General features: G+C 39.7%; 2 protein-coding genes across 4 annotated transcripts in view; both read left to right on the top strand.

Annotated features, from left to right (window-relative positions):
• The window catches only part of WDR35 (WD repeat domain 35), a 58,839-nt gene extending 56,898 nt beyond the window's left edge, over positions 1 to 1,941 (top strand). For both annotated transcript variants that reach the window (XM_064571907.1, XM_045884147.3), the window contains 2 exons: positions 1,170 to 1,410; positions 1,701 to 1,941. In XM_064571907.1, coding sequence (XP_064427977.1) covers positions 1,170 to 1,410; positions 1,701 to 1,851 — 392 coding nt within the window. In that variant the 3' untranslated portion in view covers positions 1,852 to 1,941. The remainder of the gene's footprint in view (positions 1 to 1,169; positions 1,411 to 1,700) is intronic.
• A 5,677-nt stretch (positions 1,942 to 7,618) lies between these two features.
• Positions 7,619 to 12,811, top strand: TTC32 (tetratricopeptide repeat domain 32). Of its 2 annotated transcripts, none has more exons than XM_045884143.3 (3): positions 7,619 to 8,475; positions 11,724 to 11,890; positions 12,628 to 12,811. In XM_045884143.3, exons 1-3 carry the CDS (start codon positions 8,324 to 8,326, stop codon positions 12,753 to 12,755), a joined length of 447 nt encoding a protein of 148 aa, XP_045740099.1. In that variant the 5' UTR covers positions 7,619 to 8,323; the 3' UTR covers positions 12,756 to 12,811. The 2 variants fall into 2 exon arrangements, with proteins under 2 accessions (XP_045740099.1, XP_045740101.2); XM_045884145.3 differs by lacking the exon at positions 7,619 to 8,475 and adding an exon at positions 8,490 to 8,792.
• Positions 12,812 to 18,792: the final 5,981 nt, after the last annotated feature.

The following is an 18,792-nucleotide window of genomic DNA, read 5'->3' as shown; positions in this document are numbered from 1 at the left end:
TTTAAGTCAAAACAGAAAAAAAAATACAAAGGAAAAGGTAAAATAATCTAATAACTTGTAAAATAATCTTGTAACTCAGAAGTAATGATTGCTAACGTTTAGGTGAACTTCCTTTTAGACATTTCTCCATGCCTATAGAATTGTAGATAGTTGTCCTTAAAATAATATCATACATGTTGTTCAGGAGCTTGCTTTATACCCTGTGGTGAATATTGCAGTCATGTTTCCACATTGACGAACATACATCTGTGTTATCATTTGTATTAGCAAGGGGACTGTAAAGTTTTTTTCTAATTGGTTATTAGTTATACACAAGAACCATTTTTGTTTTTGTATGTTTATAACTGACCTTCATTTAATTTAACTGATTACTATGTGGTATAAATTATGCAATTATGTTTAAAATGGTTGTATTTTATATAACTTATACACAATTTCTAGACTTATAAGGCAAATTAGAGCTTTAACTTGAGAGTTTTCACCTACTGGGTGAAGAAATCCATATACAATCTATTAATTCTTCAGTACATTTTAAAGAAAGATTATATATCTCTAGTATAGAAAAGGTGAAAATAAGATAAGAATGTCAAAATGGCAGCTGTCAAAATAAATTTTCTGAACTGACAACTTAGAGGCTCATCGTGACTTCTTTTTTCTCAAAGTTCTGTTGTTTCGGTAAGACAAACAAAAAAACAATCTGTTCAAAGAAACGCAAAGAAAAAAACATGATTTCTTTCATGCTGCTTTGCTTTTTTTACCGAAAGGAACAATGATGTTATCTTGAAAATTATGACTAACAGTATAATACTAGTTTACTTTTCTGGAAGGCCACAGAAATTTCTAATGTATTTATATGAAAAAAAGATATGTTTCGACAACAATTTTTATTTTTTTGTCTGTGTGTGTACTTCTCACCGGCACAGTATGCGCATCATTTGGTGGTGGTGATTTCTGTAGCACCTGAGCTGTTGGCTAGCGTTACAGAACTGTGAGCTCGGATAACTTACTTCCTTCTACCAGGCTTCGAGCGCCCGCCATTGTTTTTTTTTTTTTAAGTTTATAAAAGTTCATGTAGGTTAAACTAAAGCTGCTTAACATAGATTCTTCTCCATGCATGATCATGATATTATGATTACTTTTCAAAATCTAAATTGTCCTCTTTTTCCCAGCTCTTCACCTGAGAGACTATGAAGACATTATCCCTGCCGTTGAGATCTACTCTCTGTTAGCTCTCTGTGCATGTGCGAGTAGAGCTTTTGGTACTTGTTCAAAAGCTTTTATTAAACTTGAATCTTTAGAGACCCTCAGTGCAGAGCAAAAACAGCAATATGAAGATCTTGCTTTAGAAATCTTCACGAAACATACTCCAAAAGATAACAGAAAATCTGAATTGGACAGCCTTCTTGAAGGGTAGGCTGATTGTGATTAATGTTGATTAGAAGCTGGGATTTCTGTAAGTGTAATAGCGTGATGTAATAATTTAAGCACGAAATTTTAAAGTAATTTACCTTAAGATTATACCCTATTTTATTTAGTCTTGTAAGTGTTATTAATGCTTTATTTTCTCACTGTAAGAGAAGTTTTTAATTGAAACTTGCCTGGAGATGTTTTTCATCCCTTAATTTTTTAAGTGTAATAAATGGTTTAAGTAATTAGAAGTTTTAAACTGTAATTCATTGTTTTTCTTCTTGTTTTTACAGAGGGGAAGGGAAGCTGCCAACGTGTGTAGCCACGGGAAGCCCGATCACTGAATATCAATTCTGGATGTGCGGCGTGTGTAAGCACTGTGTCCTGGCACAGGAAATAAGTAACTACAACTTCTGTCCCCTGTGCCATAGTTCAGTGGGGTAAAGAAACGGCAAATCGCGTAGAACTGCAAAATATATGTAGCAAATACACATAGCTATGACCGTATATATAATAAGATTAGAAGATTTCATATTTTATGTGAAAATCAGCATTATTTCATAGTTGTATTGTTACACAAAATTATATGTATACATAATACATATCTGTATATATAATACAGATGTTACATATACATAATTTATAGATATAATTTTGTGCAAACATACTACTATGAAATAATGATGCTGATTTTCATATAAAACGTATGGAAATCAACCTTATTTCCTGTCTGTCTTTCTGTCTCTCTATCTGTTATGATTACATGATACTATGAAAATATTCCAAATAAGAAATTTTTCTCACAGTTTCAAGGTTACTAATTCATCAAAAACCTTGGCAGGGGTGGGTGGGGAAGCACGGGAGTGGGGCAAAGTTCAATTTAGGGAATTGACATAACCTGTATTAGAAAAAGGTTAAATAATTGTAATATTAAAATGAGCTCTACTGTTGCTGTATTTCATTAAATAAGTATCAAATGTCTTCTGTATTTTATTTTCAGAAGTGAGAAGGCACTTTAAGATATTTTTATAATTTGAATTGTTTCTAATAGCCTTATTTTTTATATAGCTTTTCCTTTTTTATCTACCCTTTTAGCCTCATCTGAGAGATGGCATTTAGCATTACTCTTTATATTGTGCAGAAAACTCGGCCCTATTTATGATAAAATCTATACAACAACATCCATTTTGTAGTTACAGTTCTAGTTGAAACATTGTTTCTAAGCAGGGCCCTTCATTTAAACAACTCTAGGGTGTGGGGAATGATTCTTTCTCAATAATGTGTCTGTTTTGACTTATCATTAATTAAAAAGGAAAAAATTGTAACCAGCAATGGGTAATTTCTTACCTGTTTTATGTAGCTAATAGTGTTCTTCGTGTAGTTCTCATAAACTGTGTCCTTTCATTTTGCGGCTACAGGCTAGACTCTAGCACTGTGTCATCACCATTATTTACTCAAGATTGGTTGATGTTTAGTAGCGGCAATAAGTAAAGAGAAATATGCCACATTGCTATTGCCGATGCGATACGTAGGTTGGTGAACCACTCTCAAAGTGCTATGTTTTGAGTGCTTTAGAGACAAATTAAGCCTGTTGCAGATCGAGAATAGTGAGCTCTGAGAAGAGGTTTAGAGCCTAGATGAGCTTACAGTAGTGGGCTCATATGCCTAAATAAAATAAGAGGACCCGAAGTCTTGGAAGTCTCTGTCTGTGTTCAAGGGCCTTGTGGGAAGTTACCGTGATGCAGTGTTAGCCTCCAGATATCCTACCAAGCAAGCCATTCCAGAAGTCACGGAGCAGAAAGTGGTACAGACCAGTGAGGATGCTTTAATTCACAGGGTTTATTGAATCAATTTGAAATACACAGGAACAACGAGAAAGTGTTTGGTCAGATTAATACTGTTGTTAGGGTAGGGTGTCAGTGGGATACAGAGATTACATTACCTGAATCGTGAGTTCTGTTCTGTTCTTGTGTCCTGATTGCCATTCTGCCCAGTCAGCTTCCCCCTGATAGTATGGCCACAAAGAGGACCAGAGCTGAGGTTTGAGCCAGGTGACCCAGGCATATGGAATGTGCCTGAAGCTAGTGATGGACACTTGCTCTATAAGAGGCTATGGGGCAAGTATATCAGGTCGCAGCCATAGGTTGCCAGTTAGTCTACTGAGCAGTCATGGATTTGATTGGATTGTATCTCTTGGGCAGAGGACCGGCCGGAGTAAGTATCACCAGTGACTAATTGTATCCAGATCTCACACATATTGAACACTATAGGTCTCATGCATATTTAGTGCATCATGAATAGTACACTGGTTGCCTTTTGTATTTTTAGTGCCTCTTTAATATGAGGTATGGTCATACATATATACTCTACTTACTTTGTCTAACACACCTCATAGATTACGTACTTGTTTTTTTTTTTAAAGATTTTATCTATTTGACAGAGAGAGACACAGCGAGAGAGGGAACACAAGCAGCGGGAGTGGGAGAGGGAGAAGCAGGTTCCCCGCTAAGCAGGGAGCCCGATGTGGGGCTCGATCCCAGGACCCTGGGATCATGACCTGAGCTGAAGGCAGATGCTTAACGACTGAGTCACCCAGGCGCCCCATAAATTACCTACTTATTTAAGTTTAACACAGTTTCATCTAACTGATTTGTTTTCTTCTATGACCAGAATAGGATATTCTTCCAAATCAGAAAATCACATACTAACAAAAGGATCAACCCTAGGGAATATATCTCCTGTTGAACTTAATTACATCTTTTTTTTTTTTTTTTTAAGATTTATTTATTTATTTGAGACAGAGAAAGGGAGGGAGGGAGCATGAGTGGGAGGGGCAGAAGGAGAGGGAGAGAGAGTCTTAAGCAGACTCCACCCTGAGCATGGAGCCCTATGTGGGGCTCTATCTCACAACCCTGATATCGTGACCTGAATGGAAACCAAGAGTCAGATGCTCAACCGACTGGGCCCCTTACTTACATCTTTCTATAAGACTTTCTTTTTTCAGGATAAAACTACTCTCTCCTTCATCAATGGAAGAGAAATTTTTAGGGATGTAGGGTGAAGGATTCCTGCAGGACTGCATGTTCAGAGTTGTGATTCTTAGTCCATGGTCTAATTCCTGCTACATTTTCTTTCTCTTTTCCCATCCCAGGAATCAGCTGAGAACTGATTGTCATTCCTCTAGACCTTACTGTACTTGTTGATTACACTCCCAGTAGCTTCAATTCCAGTTCCATGTAGATGTGTGTATACATACATGTATACGCACATATTACAGACGTATCTTTTCTACTATTGTGAAAGTTTATGCCTGTTTGGGACTTATATCTCTGAAAGTTTTCGTGATCTGCCAGAATGTCTTGGGGACCTTTGTCTTGCTTAAAAATAGTACTAGGGAAAGACCTATAGTATGAGTTGACCTAATTCGGTTTATTCAGCATGAAGGAAATTTCAGGATAACACCACCAACAAACTCTCTCCTGTTCGATGAAAGGAGCAAAGAGAAGCAAAATTGTCTATATGTAACAAATACTTGGGGAGAAGTTGGACAGAATGAAGCATATATTGAAGACAGTATAATGAAGCAGTTATATTGTTTCTCTTCCTGTAAGAAGCATGTACTGATTCCATTTAAGTAATGCTGAGTTGCTCTTTATCACAAAACTTGGCCTGAATTATGTGAAGTTTCAAAGTAGAATTATATTACCTTTCAGAGTTTGAAAATACTTTGATAGGCCAAAGTATTGAGATGATGGGAACAACAGATAAAAGTTTACAGTGATAAGCAATGTGCTTATTAACATTGTTGACCTGCCATCATGCACAAATGCCGATTTTATTACACATTTTTTTTTTCTAAAATACACTTTGAAATGATCTTTTTGTATTCCAAGAGCTGAGATTTTAGGTTTTATGTGGCATTAAGTAAAAAAAAAAAAGAAAAAAAAGAAAAGAATAAGCTTTGAAGTAAAAATGACTTGTATTTATCCCCAGTTTCCTTTATCTATAACTTAAGGATAACACGGTATTTGTTTTGTTTTGATTTAAATATTTTGGTGGGGGTTGGTTAGAGAGTGTTGGGCTTCAGAGTGGATAGGGGAGAAAGGGACAAGGAGGTCCAGTAGATTTCTAATGTCATTTTTTGCTACCAAACAGAAAAAACAACTTTTTAGAAAGGTACTAGGCAAATGTCAGATGACTGGAGGTTGCAGTGAATTACTCTAGAATCATACAGAGTTCTCATTTAGAAATGGGGGGAAAGTTATTTTACCAGACTTTTAAGAGAACATGGGAAATACTTATTTGATAATGTTACAGCTCTAAGATATTGCTGCTGAATTTCTAAAATGAAAATGGCAATATTATGTTGCCCCCTACTGTCTATTCTTATGATTATTCTCAAGTTATTTTTTTAAGAAATCAATGTGTATTTTTTGAAAATAAACATATTTTTAGAAAAGTAACATATATCCACAGTAGAAAACTACAAAAATACATAGAGTATTTATGAGAGATGAGAAGTGAAAATGGTCTTAATAACCTCTTTAAAATTAAAGGCATTAATTTATATTTTAGTTGAATTTAGGAGAAGAAAAAACAGATCAAACTGAAGAAATTGCTGTACTGTAAGTTTTCTTCATGACAAGAGCTATTCTTAAGAAATTTCTCTAAAATTAAAAGAAACAGTAGACATGAAGAGGCTTAGAGTTAATATTTACTCTTCTTATTTGGCATAGCTTAAATTTCTAGTTCGTAAAATCTAGAGAAAAATGGGATACCACTCACACATCCTGTAATAGCTAAAATTAATATTGCCAAGTATTGAAAAGGATATGGAACAACTGAAACCCTTATACACTGCTGGTGCAAATGCAAAATGGTAGACCTACTATGAAAAAGTTGAGTTTTAAAAGTTCTCTATTCTAGGGGAAAAAATATATGTATATGTGTGTGTTTGTGTGTATGTGTATTTTTTTCCCACTGCTCTAGTCAACGAGAGTGAAGCTTTACTGAGGCCCCGGGGCCATGGGGCTCAGGCAAGCGGCGGCCCTGTAGGGGAAGGAGGAGCCCAAGGAGGGACCTTATTTGACTTTCTTCTCAGGGCGTGGGTGGTCGGTGTGGCCACACTTTGTGCAGCAGTTGACAGAATGAGGTTGCAGGCAAACATAACACTTTCAGCAGACCATCTTGTTGCAGCTGTATTTCTGGGTGAGCTGGCAAAAGGGAGGCTTGTTGATGCCCCTCCCCAGGCAAAGCACCACCTGCAGGTGGACTCTGAAGATTGATGTAAGAGGGAGGGACAGCAACTGAGCCTCGCCCCAGCACTGAAATCACAGGTTAGGCCCTCCAGTGTCCTCCTGCAGACCAGAGCTTCTCAAGTGGACAGAGACCCCATGTCAGAATCCTCTGTGTGTCTTACCAGTAGACACACCAGCCCAGCATCTCCTACATTTCCCGTATCAGACACCTGATTTTTGGATATTTTCTCCCATTCTCTGGGTTGTCTTTGTACTGTTTATAGTCTTTTACAAAGGTTTTAAGTTTTCGTGAAGCCCAATTTGTTTATGTTGTCTTTGTCTTTGGGGTCATATCCAAGAAGTTGCCAAATACAGTGTCACAAAGCTGTTGCCTTATATTTTCTTTTAAGAATTTTATATTTCAGCTCTTACATTTAGGTTTTTGATCTATTTCGAGTTAATTTTTTTATATGATGTTTCCATCCAACTTAATTCTTTTGAACGTGGATATCTACTTTTTCCAGCAACATTTATTGAAAATACTCTCTCTACACTAATACCACAGTATTTTGATTGCTGTAGCTTTGTAGTTAAGTTTCAAAATCAGGACGTGAGTATTCTTATTTTCAAAATTGTTTTTGGCTGTTTGGGATCCCTTGAAATTCCATATTAACTTTAAGATGGATTTTTTGTATTTCTGTAAAAACATCATTGGGATTTTAAAATGGATTCCCTTTAACTTAATGGTCCCTTTAACTTGAACAAAGGATGTCTTTCCATTTATTTATGTGTAATTTTTTCCAGCACTGTTTTGTAGTTTACATTGTACAAGTCGTTCACTTCTTCGTTAATTCCGAAATATTTTATTCCTTTTTGATGCTATTATAAATTAGAATTGTTTCCTTAATCTCCTTCTCTGGATTGCTTTTTAGGTAATTCTTACTTAAACATACTGTACTTAATAAATTACTATCTGGGTTTCCCTTTGGCATTGACAGCCAGGGAATGTAAACTAACATAACAGACTGTCAGCACAAAATATTATTTAATGGATCCTTACACTATTCCAGAGGTTCAAGAAGTGTGCAATCTAGGCTCTTGGAGCTAATAAATGGTCATCTGAATTCGTAAGCTCGAGGGATTTACACAGTGTCTCGGAGTAACGGCGGCCACCCTCTACCAGGTGGTTCGCTAAGAGTGGGCGCTGGAACCCCCGGGGCGCTACAATGAATCTGCGGGCCCCTGAGCCATTCACGAGACAAACCAAGCTTCCTTCTGCTTCCGGCATGGTGAGGCTCCCTCCCCCGCAACTCGCTCAACTCGCTGTAACAAAGGACAAGCTCTTCGCAACATCAGTCAACGGACCTGGAAACCAGTTTGGGCCCATCAATCTACTGCTCTTCTGGAAGAGGAAGCAGGCGGAACCAGCAGTAACAACAGACCGCACTTCAGAGGAGTGGGTCAGACTTCCCTGGGCCGCCTGAGTTCCCGGCCAGCACCGTGTGACTGATCTCGCGAGATGATGGGTCCTCCGAAGGCACAAACTTCCCCTTTTGCTAAGCGCCCAGGTTTTGCGGTCAAATTAAATCCCGGGAGTGCGGAAGTGGCTCTGTGGCGCCGCCTCTAAACGCCCAGAAGTCAACCCCCTTTCTACACGGAACGCTAGGCCTCTGACCGCCATGGATGGGCAGCAAGGGCAACAAAGCCACGCAACGTTCGCGCTCGCCCAAGCTCACTTCAAGAAGGGCGAATACGCGGAAGCCGAAGCCCTGTACTCCGCTTACATTCGCCAGTGCGCCTGTGCAGGCTCCGTGGGAGCGGCGCCCGGGAGGTAACTATCGCGAGAAGTGGGGCAGCGGCGTCTCCGGGGGGAGGCAGGGGTCGTCGGGTCCCTCGGTCAGCCACCTGAGCTGTCTGGCGCCGAGGACGCAATGCGCGGACTGTTTGTCTTTCCAGAAGGGCGGCGAGGGGCGCCGGCTGCCTTCCCCCCCGGGGGTCTTAACTACGTTACTCACTCTGACGCAAGACTTAGAGCGGATAGGGCTTTTCCACCTGTCATTTTAGCGGGCGGATGTCTGAGACCTGGAGACGGCGAGGTGACTCGCTAGTACATGGGACCGCGACTCCAGCCACCACCTCACCGCAAGGGTGTTTCGTTTTTCACTTGTGTGTGTGTGTGTGTAGTGGGGGGAGGATATCACTCGGCCTAAATACTACCATTTCACCCACGCATTCATCCATGGATATTTCCCAAAATGCATTTCTAAATATTAAGGATTCTTACGGAAACAGCCACAGTATCATTATTATTACGTGATTGCTTGATATGAAATATGCAGTCAGTGTTGGTTCCTGATTGATTAATAACGTTTTTGTTTGGCTGATGTGGTTTTTTTTTTTAGCAGTTTGTTCAAGTCAGGATGCACACCAGGTCTCTTAATCTGTAAGGCTCCCCCTTTTTTCCCCTTGAAGTTTGTTGAGGAAGCCAGTCCTGTGTCTTGAGAGTTCCCCATATTTTGGATTTGCTGAATTCATCCCCCTGATGTCATTTAATACGGCCCCTTGTCTCCTACACTGCTTGTGAGTTGGTAGTTAAATCCTGAGGTTTGATCCAATTCAGATCCAGTATTACGACGAGCATATGTTAGGTGGTGCTGTGTGTTTTTGTTAGAAAGCATAGAATACTGTCTTTCTTTTTGTGATATTAGCGACTTCACCTGCTAATACCTGCTTGCCCAAAGTGCCTTGGATTTATGCCTGGATGTGTAGCATTTGTTGGTCCTCCAAATTTTGCCTTTGTTCTTCTTGATGGAGTGATGTGGGCTAGGATGAGAAAGAACAGAGAGGAGTGGAATGAACAGCTGTTTGACGGTTTTGAATCATCTGCACCATCACTCTTCTCTCCCTTCAAGGATTTGGTTTTTCTTGACAGGATGTCAGCTTGTCTTTTGCATGAGGCTTACAGTTCTTCTCCTGTTTGTTAAACTCATGTGGAATTAAACCAGAAAAATAAAATTGCTTTCATGTTTTGATAATACACCAAGGTAACAGTTAATAGAAATTTCTGAACAGGCAATAAGACCATCCCCTGAGCCTCCCCCCTCAGCTCCCCCCAAAGATTAGTAAACATAGAAAATGTAGTTTTCTATAATTTCAAGCTAATAGGTTTCAAAAAGTATTCATCAGCAATAGATACACTGACACCATCTAGTCTCCTTTGCACATTCAGCCTAAGAGCACCAATATGTGTTTATAGTAGATACAGTATCTGCCTCTTCCCAACGCAGGGAAGAAAACCTCCATGGTTTGCTAGAAGGTTGCTCAGCCTGCCTGAATGAACCTTCCAATTTCCTTATAGTTCTGAAATTCTTCTAGGAACTCATGAATTTAAAATGGATTCTGTCATTTCAGATTTTTTTCCTTAAAAATACCTTTTAGCTTAAATTTATTTTTTAAAATAATGGGTCACTGAACCATTTTGAAGAAGCATTTGCAATTTTTGTATGCCTGTCACTGAATGGTTTATAACATTTTCTTTTCATATCCCAAAGTACAGCCTTTCAGATTTTTTTTTGCTCAAGTTTGCAAATGCAAAAAAATCCACATTTGTGTTAGGAAGTTAAATTCTAGCATGATAAATAGTATCATTACAGAAATCTTAATATTATCAAAAACATTTCGGCTTCAATGATTAACCCACATCTTTAAAATATGAAGCAGTTTCTACGTGAAAAGTAGGCTTTTAGAATTTGTTGTAATGAGATCTAATTCTAAACCGAACTTTCTATAATCCTCTGAATATAAGAAACTCATAACAAAGTTTTGAAGCTTAAAAATTGAATGTCTAAAATCTTTCTGGAGTCCCGAGGCTGCAGTTTTCTTAAAACCCTTTACGGGGGTTACAGCTAGTGCTAGCAGCGTCCAGAAGTATTCTTGCACCCAGTCTGTCCTAGCTCCCACAGACAAGTTTTCTCGTGTTGCAGTAGTTCTGTCCATCGTTAGTGAACTTAGACTTGAAGGGGACCCCTGTGAGGACCTCTTGTGGTAGCAGTGGTTGCCGTGCCTGTCAGATCTCAAGGGTCTAGATACTAATAGAAGTCCCTTTTTACTAGCATGGACGGCAGCCTCCATCTTTTCTGAGGACCGTACTTTGCACTAGGGGGCATAATGAAGAAATGACAGATGAGGGTAGCCTGTGCCTTTTCTCTATGGTTCAAATGTGAGAATCCCTTTGGAAAAAAGGAAAGGAAAACAGAATTTGTCTGACACAGAGTAGAGTCCGTTCGTGTTCTCTGTGCAGACGAATCGTCTGGCAGGGGAGGGGTGACCTGCTGAGCCGGTGGCTGGTCAGAGCTGCCCTTACTGGAGACCCTGCCCACTCAGAGCTCCCAGGGCAGCCTCTGGAGCCTTCAGAAGCAGAGCGCATTGGGCACACAGGACCCCCAGAATGAACCTGAGCCCCGATGTCCTCCTCGCAGGAGGCCAGTGTCGCCTTGGGGGCGATCCCAGCTAAGACGGGAGGGAAGGCAGCTCTATCCCCTCCTTGGGCGACAGCATGTTGAATCTTCACTTGCGGTCAACTTGTATTTCTTTACTGGTGAAAAGTGATTTAAAATCTCATTTTTGGTGGCATCACTTAGAACTTTGAGAATAACATTGATGATTCACTTTGTGATATGTCCATTGCAAACTGGAGCTCTGGGCTGGCTTTTCCTCCTTGCTCAGCATGAATTTGATCTGTCTTCTTTGCCCTGCTGGTGCGTGCTTAGAAAATGAACAGTCTTTTGAATATTGAATTCTGCAAAACAAGTTGACATTGCACGAGGGCTCTGAACACGTTATAGAATTAATGTGTTTTTCGGACCGACAGGGTAGTGCTGCTACGAAGTAGATCATGGGATTAAGCAAAAATTCATTCCACTGCCTTATTTCTTTGCACTTCGTTTCTTCAGCTTGGTTTTTCAGCGTAGATACCACATGTTACGGGCTACGAAGGTTGACAAAACCCAAAAGAGAATGAAGGTGGAAACGAGAGGAATTTGCTAACACATGTTTTTAATGTGAACTTTTTGTTTAAAGCAAATACAGCCCTGAGGATTTGGCTACTGCATATAACAACCGGGGGCAAATCAAGTACTGCAGGGTTGATTTTTATGAAGCCCTGGATGACTATACAGCTGCCACACAAGTCCGACCCACTTTTGAAGTTCCCTATTACAACAGAGGGTTGATACTGTATAGGCTGGGTAAGAATTTTTTTTTTCCCTTTTGCCCTGGTCTATATTTTATGAATTCAGAGCTCTCAAATGTGAAACTAATGTAGTAATCATCAAATCTTAAAGTCATGTAAAATTTGGGTGTAGAGCCCGAAACAAAGGAAGCATTTATTTTAGGCTTCTGGTAGGCTTTACAGACCACAGTGGAGCCCTGGGGTGGGGATTGGACCGGGCGCCGGATGAGGGTGACCCCATTACTTTGAGGACAGTGCGGATGACCGACCACCTGTGAAACTTTTCTGAGTTAAAATTTTTAAAGGCACACAAGACAATATGAAGTGAAGGGGTTTTAGATCTTTGGATTAAAGGGACTGTAGGTATTGTTTCTTTTTTAAAGTGTTAAAAAGAATACTAATTTCCTGTTGCTTAATTGTACTGTAATCGTGTAAAATAGGTGATAGGATTTTGTTGAGATTTTATGATGATTTATGCTATTTCCCTGTTAAATCTCAAGAAATAAACCCAGAGCTAATTTTAAGTGTTCATTTAAAGCTAATTTAAAATTTTAATTTTAATTATTCTACAAGGGCATGCAAAATTTCTTTGATATACACATCCATATGTCGGTATTAGGAGGAAAAAATCCTTTACTAGGTGTGGTTGAAAGCTCATAAATATAAAAGCATGTGTATCTGAACTTTGTTATGAATTATGTATAAAAATACTCAGTTTTATTATTCTTTTTCATTTTTTGGGTTCTGGTACAGGATACTTTGATGATGCTTTGGAAGATTTCAAGAAGGTATTAGACTTAAATCCTGGATTTCAAGATGCTACTTTGAGCTTAAAACAGACTATTCTAGACAAAGAAGAAAAACAAAGAAGAAATTATTGAAAAAAAATTATTGCAAGTTTTAACCTAATTAAAATATTGACTCATAATCCTTATAATGCCTGGCATCTCATTCCTTATAATGTAAAGTAGGTATTGAGCTATTTTGATTTATATTTAAGATAAAGAGATACATGCATTAACACTGAAAGTTAATCTATTTAAAGTAGTTAATTTCAGATTGAGTAACTATGTTGAATAAGTGTGCTTTTCATAAAGTGTAAATAAATAATATCAATGCATAGTTGTATGTTATTGCAGTGAAATATTTAAAGAAATGTGTAGCATTTTCTTCTGTAAAACTATATTTTTTGTTATTTTCATTCCCAACTTTTTATTTAAAAAATTTGACATCTGGACTGAGCCACCCAGGCGCCCCTTCTCTTGGCTTCTCTTCTCTTTCCCTTACTCTTGACTGGGGTCAGATGTAATACGAAAAAAGCAAAAAGCAAAAAACAAAACCCAAAAACCCAACTCCGTAAAAGAATTTATTTGGTTTCTTGGATTCAGTGATTCTTCATCCTTTGTCAGAAAAAAATAAAATCACTGAAGGTCAGAATCAGCACTTGGTGATTAGAACCCAGATACTTATTTTTCTCTTTATTACTGGAAATAACTGGTCAAAACTTTAGGCATTACACAGATTCTAAATTTCTGATTTACTAAATAATACCTTTGTTATGTGCCTTCAAGATATTCTTTTATGTGTGCTATTGCTTAGATTTCTCCTATTTTAGTATTTCTACTAAAAACATACCCAAACTGGGTCATCTTCCAGCTTTTCTCTCTGCGAAAACAAGGCAGAAAATTGTGGTTTGTTACAAAGTAAGGTAAGATAGAGTAAATGGATGGAAGTTACTTTTGAGCTTAGAGAATTACTCTTAAACTAATTAAAAGCCTGGAGCTATTTATGTTTTTTTCTGAAACCTAGAACTGAATGAAGCCAACGGACTTACTTTCTAATAGCCAAGTACAGTCTGCTGGTGGAACGGCAAACTCGGTTTCCCAGTCAGCTTTTAGTCATTACCTATTTGCCATCTCTTGGATCTTCTCTGGTTTTTCTGTCTTTCACTGGCTTCTTTAACTTCCCCTCACTCACTACATAGTCTTCCCCCGACCCCCTTTTGCAGGTCTGAAGTCTTTCTCAGTGGGCGTGGTAGATGCCAACCCACCTTCAGGGCAAATCAATTTGGCATTTACGTGGATTTTAGTATCCTCTCTGCCAAGCCTAATCCCCCTTAAAACTTTAACTCAGTTTCTAAACCTCTTTCTTGCCTGACAGCCTTAATTTTTCCCTGAAAATGTTTCTAAGTGAAAAGCCCTTACGTGAAAAAAAAAAGCCATTAATTTAATTTAATTTAAATTTTTAAAAAAGATTTTATTTATTTATTTGACAGAGAGAGAGAAAGAGAGAGAGGGAGAGTGCACAAGCAGGGGGAGTGGCAGACAGAGGGAGAAGCAGGCCATGCAGGGCTCCATCCCAGGACCCTGGGATTATGACCTGAGCCGAAGGCAGACGTTTAACTGACTGACCCACCCAGGTGCCTCAAAATCCGTTAATTTTAATTGAAAAATATTATGAATTCCATTTTAGCCCAAGATACCCAAATACTTTTCACAGCTAGAAAAATATATTGAGTAATGAAGACAAGTGTATATAAGTAATAGCAGTTTGGAATCACATATTTACAGCAGTTACATCTGGTGTGATGGCATGAATGCTCACTGCACTCATTTTTTTCTTTCCGTACTATTTTTAAAAAGCTTTACTGAGATATAATTTGCACAGCATACAATTCACACTTAAAGTGTACAATTCAGTGATTTTTAGGTATATTCCATTTCTGTACTGCTTATAAAACCAATTTTTCAAGGTTTTTGGGTCTCGTCCTCTTGCAAACTGCACTTATGGAAGTTAGAACAGAAAAACACTTTCGGGCAAATTAAGGGCTACATATTAAGAGAGTCCGTCACGATACCGAAGAGCTTACAGACAGAACAGATGGAGAGTCCCAAAGGATCGTCTCATCCAGCTAAGTAGCACGACACCAACGGGTGCTGGGGAAATGGGAGGGTATGCCTCTGCCTGAAGCTGAGGCACCGAAATTTCACTCTTCTTCTAGCATATTTAATTACTGTATTTGAACAGATTGCTATTTACAAAAATTATTGACAAACACGTGGTTCAACTTTTCAAGATCCTAGTGAATAGTGAACTGAACGATCACTACATGAGCTAGGTGTGTTATTGTGACAGCTTCTAGATAAATTCATGTTTTGGTGTTTTCTATATTTCTCAGAAATGGGACAAATTCTGGGAAAGTGATTCCAGTTTACATGGCATTTGGTCAGAGAGAGATTTGTTAAATTTCACGTCTAATGGTAGGGGACTTAAAAAAAAAACAATGTTACATTCTTTTTTTTTTAAAGATTTTATTTATTTATTTGAGAGAGAGAGAGAGAATGAGAGATAGAGAGCACGAGAGGGAAGAGGGCAGAGGGAGAAGCAGACCCCCCGCTGAGCAGGGATCCCGATGCGGGACTCGATCCCGGGACTCCAGGATCATGACCTGAGCCGAAGGCAGTCGCTTAACCAACTGAGCCACCCAGGCGCCCAACAATGTTACATTCTTTCCAAAAAAGGAAAGAAGGTGAGAAATAAAAAAAAAATTTTTTTTTTGAGAAGCGAAGCAATTGGTAAGATTTAAAAACATAGTTTATATCTCTTAAAATCACAAGGAGATAAAAGGACACATCCAAGTAGCAAAAGACAAATGAGAAAAACCCCCAAAACAGAAATTATGAGCTGTGAGTATACATTAACGCAGTGAGGGAAGAAGTCAGCAGGGCGCTCCCAGGCTTGTGTCTGTCAGCATCTCATCTCACATGCAATAATGCAGGGAAAAAGTCTTATTTTTCATAGAGGATAAAGCTGAGGCTAAGAAATACAGTAACTTGCCCAAAGTCATGTTCCAAAATCCATGAAAACATTCGAAACTGCAGTTAGTATCAATTGATTTTTGTTGTTGGCATCAACTCAAAGCAGATATGAGAACTCTTTTTTTTTTCTTTGATCCTGATACAAAATTTAAATTGCTCGTAAGTTGTTTTAGCATCCTTCAAGGTGAGTAGCAAAACAATATTAAAATTAGTTTTTACCATGGAACATTATTGCAATTCTAGACTTACTTGATGGTAATTTTCCTTCCTGATTGAAAACAGACACAGAAGATGGTGAAAAGCAGATTAATATTAAGAGCAAACTCCATTTGGAAAATGGAAAGACTCAGCTGCCAATATGTAAATTTGTTTCTTATTTTAAGAAAAAGTATCCAACATCTATAAACAAGGCAAAAAGAAGATTGCATATCCTTTCAATATTATGCTGAGCACAGCCTAAGAGACCCACCCAGGGACTGTTTAATTCTCTGAAATTACATGTAGTTTACAGATTTTTGTCCAGAGAAGATGCAACTGATTTCTATCTGGTAGAAATGATGACCCTAAAGATCATGGTATCATGGTTTTATCACCCTGAAGGACATTAACTAGTTTTGATTCTAGGTTAACCTAGTGACTTAATTCCCCAATTCGTCATTGACTGTAAATACTGAGTTTCTCAAATGCTCTTTTACCATCTGTTGGTTCTCTCATTCATGAGTCAAGTAGACATTTGTCTGTTTTCTTAGTTTGCCATTCTATAGTCTCTTACTTCTCACCGGACTAAGAGAAAAGAGGGATTGGAAGTTTCTACTGCCTATTTATTTGAAATTTCAATCATTCTTATTTGGATTATGAGAAGTTTAATTGAGCTCTGACTGAAGCAAAGTATAGGGACGGCCTTAACCTTAAATCACAACACATGTAAGTATTCCTTTGAAAAGTAGGCAAAAGCGCAGAGAACGTAGAAAACAAAAGTCCCTCCACCCCAGGCCCTTTCCTGTTCTCACGCTGCAAAAGGAACCACTGTGAAGTAGTATCTATCCTTCCGGGCCTTTCTTGATGGACCAATACATGGACACATGTATGCAGGGACATGCACAGATTAATGGCTTACATTATCATTCAGTTATTTATTTATTTATTTATTTATTTATATTTTTAAAGATTTTATTTATTTATCTGAGGCAGAGAGAGAGAGAGCACATGAGAGGGGGGAGGGTCAGAGGGAGAAGCAGGCTCCCTGCAGAGCAGGGAGCCCGATGCGGGACTCGATCCAGGGACTCGATCCAGGGACTCCAGGATCATGACCTGAGCCGAAGGCAGTCGCTTAACTGAGCCACCCAGGCGCCCTATCATTCAGTAATTTAAATTATTGATCATCTTGGACATTCTTCTATATAACAGCATAGAAATTGGCCTCATTCTGCTTGGAGCCATGATTTAAAAAAACCACATTAAGAATGCTTGCCGATTTTGTTATAAAATTAATAATGCATATAGTAATAAAAATTAAAACGGTACAGGAGGGCTAAATGGAGACTAAGGCCCCCCATCCCCCCATCCCCCTCCAGAGGTGACCGCTTTAACGAGAACAACTGGAAACAAAGCATCAAATCGCTCGCTTTCTTGTTCCCACCACTCACATCTTTAAAACATTAGTTTGAGTTCTTTTCACCACCTCTGTGGATCTGTGCCCTCCAGGCAATTCTGGCCGGTTTGTACCAAGAATACCTCTGAGTACATCCTCTTGGCACCACACCTACCGGAACCTACGTGCACTACATTAGAGTGCCCTGAGATTGGAGTTGCCACGGTGCAACTCTCCAGAGCCCCGGCTGGGACAAGCTCAGGTTGCGCCGTGGCAACTCTGCTCCCTGACGCTGCTGGGGCCAGACCCCCCGCCCCAGATCCCCAGCAGCGGTGGCAGCACAGACCCGGAGCCCAGATTCTCGCCGCCGCCTCTGCTACCACCCCAGGCCCACATGCACCCTCCCCACCCCCACGCCCCTTTTCTTTTTGCAGGTCTCCCAACTGGTCCGCCTTGGCTCTCACCCGAGTGGCTGGTCTGTCAGAGTAAGCAGCAGAGTTTCCCCAAAGGCCTTTGTGCTGGTTGTGCCCCCGCTGCCCCTCATCCCACCACTGGCCCTCTCCTCTCCTCCTCCAGGCCTTTGATCCTCTGTCACCTGATGGGTGGGGCCCTCTTCTGACCGCCCAGTTGAGACACGCAAATCCCCATCGCGCTCCTCACCTCACCTTTTCTCTGTCTACCCATACCTTGTGTTTATCCCTGTCGTCTCCCTGTCTTCTCCTACCGGAAGCTAGGCTACTCCAGGGTAGGGACTTTTGTCTGCTTTGCTCATCATCAGCACCTCGCACAGAGCCTGGGACACAGAGGGGTCTCAGGTATGTCGAGTGGATTAATGAGTCCGTTATCAAATCTGCTCGTTAACTTGCAATCTAGATCTTCAGATTCATTGCTGGCTATTAGGTGTGGGGTGGACAAGTGTTTGATCCCTTATTTCTCAGTTGATCTTGTAGTTGTTATTTTATTTTAAACAGCTCACTGTTTTAGTTTAGAGGAAGAAAGTCCTCTAAAAGACAAGGTTGATTCAGCAAGGACTTTATGTTTTAATAGAGCTTTATAACAGGTACCTGTTACGGGTTGAATTGTATCCCCCAAAAAGATATGTTGGAAGTCTTAACCATCAGTACCTCTGAATGGGACACTATTGGGGAAGGGGGTTTTTGTGATGTTAACTAATTAAGGTGAGGTCATATTGGGGTGGGGTGGGCCCTTAATCAAGTATGACTGATGTCCTTCTAAGAAGGGAATTTGGACTCAGACACAGGGGAGAAGGCCATGTGGATATGGAAGCAGCCATAAGCCAAGGGCCACCTGGGGCCACCAGAAGCAGGAGGAGGGCAAGGAAAGATCCTCTTCTAGAGCCTGCAGAGGGAGCATGGCCCCACTGTCACCTCGAGGTCAGACTTCAAGTCTCCAGAACTGGGAGCGAATGCATTTCTGTTGTTATCGCTCCCCAATTTGTGGTGCTTTGTTACGGCAGCCCTGGGAAACTGAGCCAGCACCTAATACATA

The sequence above is a fragment of the Mirounga angustirostris genome, unplaced genomic scaffold (genome assembly GCF_029215605.1).
Source record: "Mirounga angustirostris isolate CCGP_5_RB_7025 unplaced genomic scaffold, mMirAng1.0.hap1 SCAF_10, whole genome shotgun sequence".
Taxonomy (NCBI): Eukaryota; Metazoa; Chordata; class Mammalia; order Carnivora; family Phocidae; genus Mirounga; species Mirounga angustirostris.
The sequence above is the reverse complement of the archived record's forward strand: the minus strand, read 5'-3'. Positions and strand labels throughout refer to the sequence as shown.